The sequence below is a fragment of the Buceros rhinoceros genome, unplaced genomic scaffold (genome assembly GCF_000710305.1).
Source record: "Buceros rhinoceros silvestris isolate BGI_N320 unplaced genomic scaffold, ASM71030v1 scaffold15855, whole genome shotgun sequence".
NCBI classification, from domain to species: Eukaryota; Metazoa; Chordata; class Aves; order Bucerotiformes; family Bucerotidae; genus Buceros; species Buceros rhinoceros.
Genome location: NW_010413547.1, coordinates 12,759 through 13,610, shown reverse-complemented (window position 1 = coordinate 13,610; position 852 = coordinate 12,759). Strand labels below are relative to the sequence as shown.

Below are 852 nucleotides of genomic sequence, written 5' to 3'. Positions count from 1 at the left end.
GAACTCTCGCAGGGGAAGGTTTTGTCCCCGTCCGTTAGTGACCACTTCACCGCCGGTGGCACACGGCAGCACTCCGCGAGCCAAAAGCCGCGAGACCCTGCGCGTTCCGCCAGAGGTGGAATCAGCCCCAAACAAGGCACAGGAGCCACTCGGCCGCTCCCCACCGAGCCTCACGGGTCTCCGTGTCCTTGCCTTGATGTCCCCAGTGCTCCACACTGCTCGCACAGTGTCCAGGTTCTTGTGGCGGCTGGTGAGCACCACGCACATGGTCTCGTGGCCTTTCCTGATCTGGGACATGGCCTCCTCGTCCACGAGCTCCGTCTGGCTTTGGTTCTTCACGGCCTGGAAGCACAGACACCAGGGGAGTAGGAGGGCACAGCAGGCAGGAGCGTGCTTGGGCCGAGGTGGGAGCGTGCAGAGTGCTGGAAAATCCCAACTGCCTTCCTGACGCCTTTAAAAGCGCTTGGAAATGGAAATGCTCCATTTCTGCTGCCTCCCATCCCTCCTCTTCTGCCTTTTCTGCCACGTCAATCACAAACGCGTTTGAAGCTTTGGGAAAACTCTCAGAGTTAAGAACAGGTGAACTGAAGTTTTCCCAACACGTGTGTCTTGATGAAGAAAGGTTTCCGCGCAGACCCGACTGTCTGATGTGACATACGGCTGATTTCATTACAACGCGGAAGCCTTACCAGCCTGCGGGACTCGCCGCCTGGCTCCTGCCCAGCCCTGCGCAACAGCCACCACCTGCCCTGCTCCCACCTGAGCTCGGCATCACCAGGGCGCGCTGCTCCTCCGCCCTCTCTGGGACGGCGCATGCCCCTCCCCAGAGAGCCCAAGAGCCACGCACGTTGC

The 852-nt window shown here is 60.6% G+C and overlaps 1 protein-coding gene across 1 annotated transcript in view; it reads right to left on the bottom strand.

The window, feature by feature from the left end:
- Positions 1-174: 174 nt before the first annotated feature.
- KATNB1 (katanin p80 (WD repeat containing) subunit B 1) overlaps positions 175-852 on the bottom strand; it is a gene marked incomplete at its 3' end in the record, with an annotated part of 12,428 nt that continues 11,750 nt past the window's right edge. The window contains exon 17 of the mRNA XM_010136792.1: positions 175-342. Within this exon, the coding sequence (XP_010135094.1) occupies positions 175-342 (168 nt within the window). The remainder of the gene's footprint in view (positions 343-852) is intronic.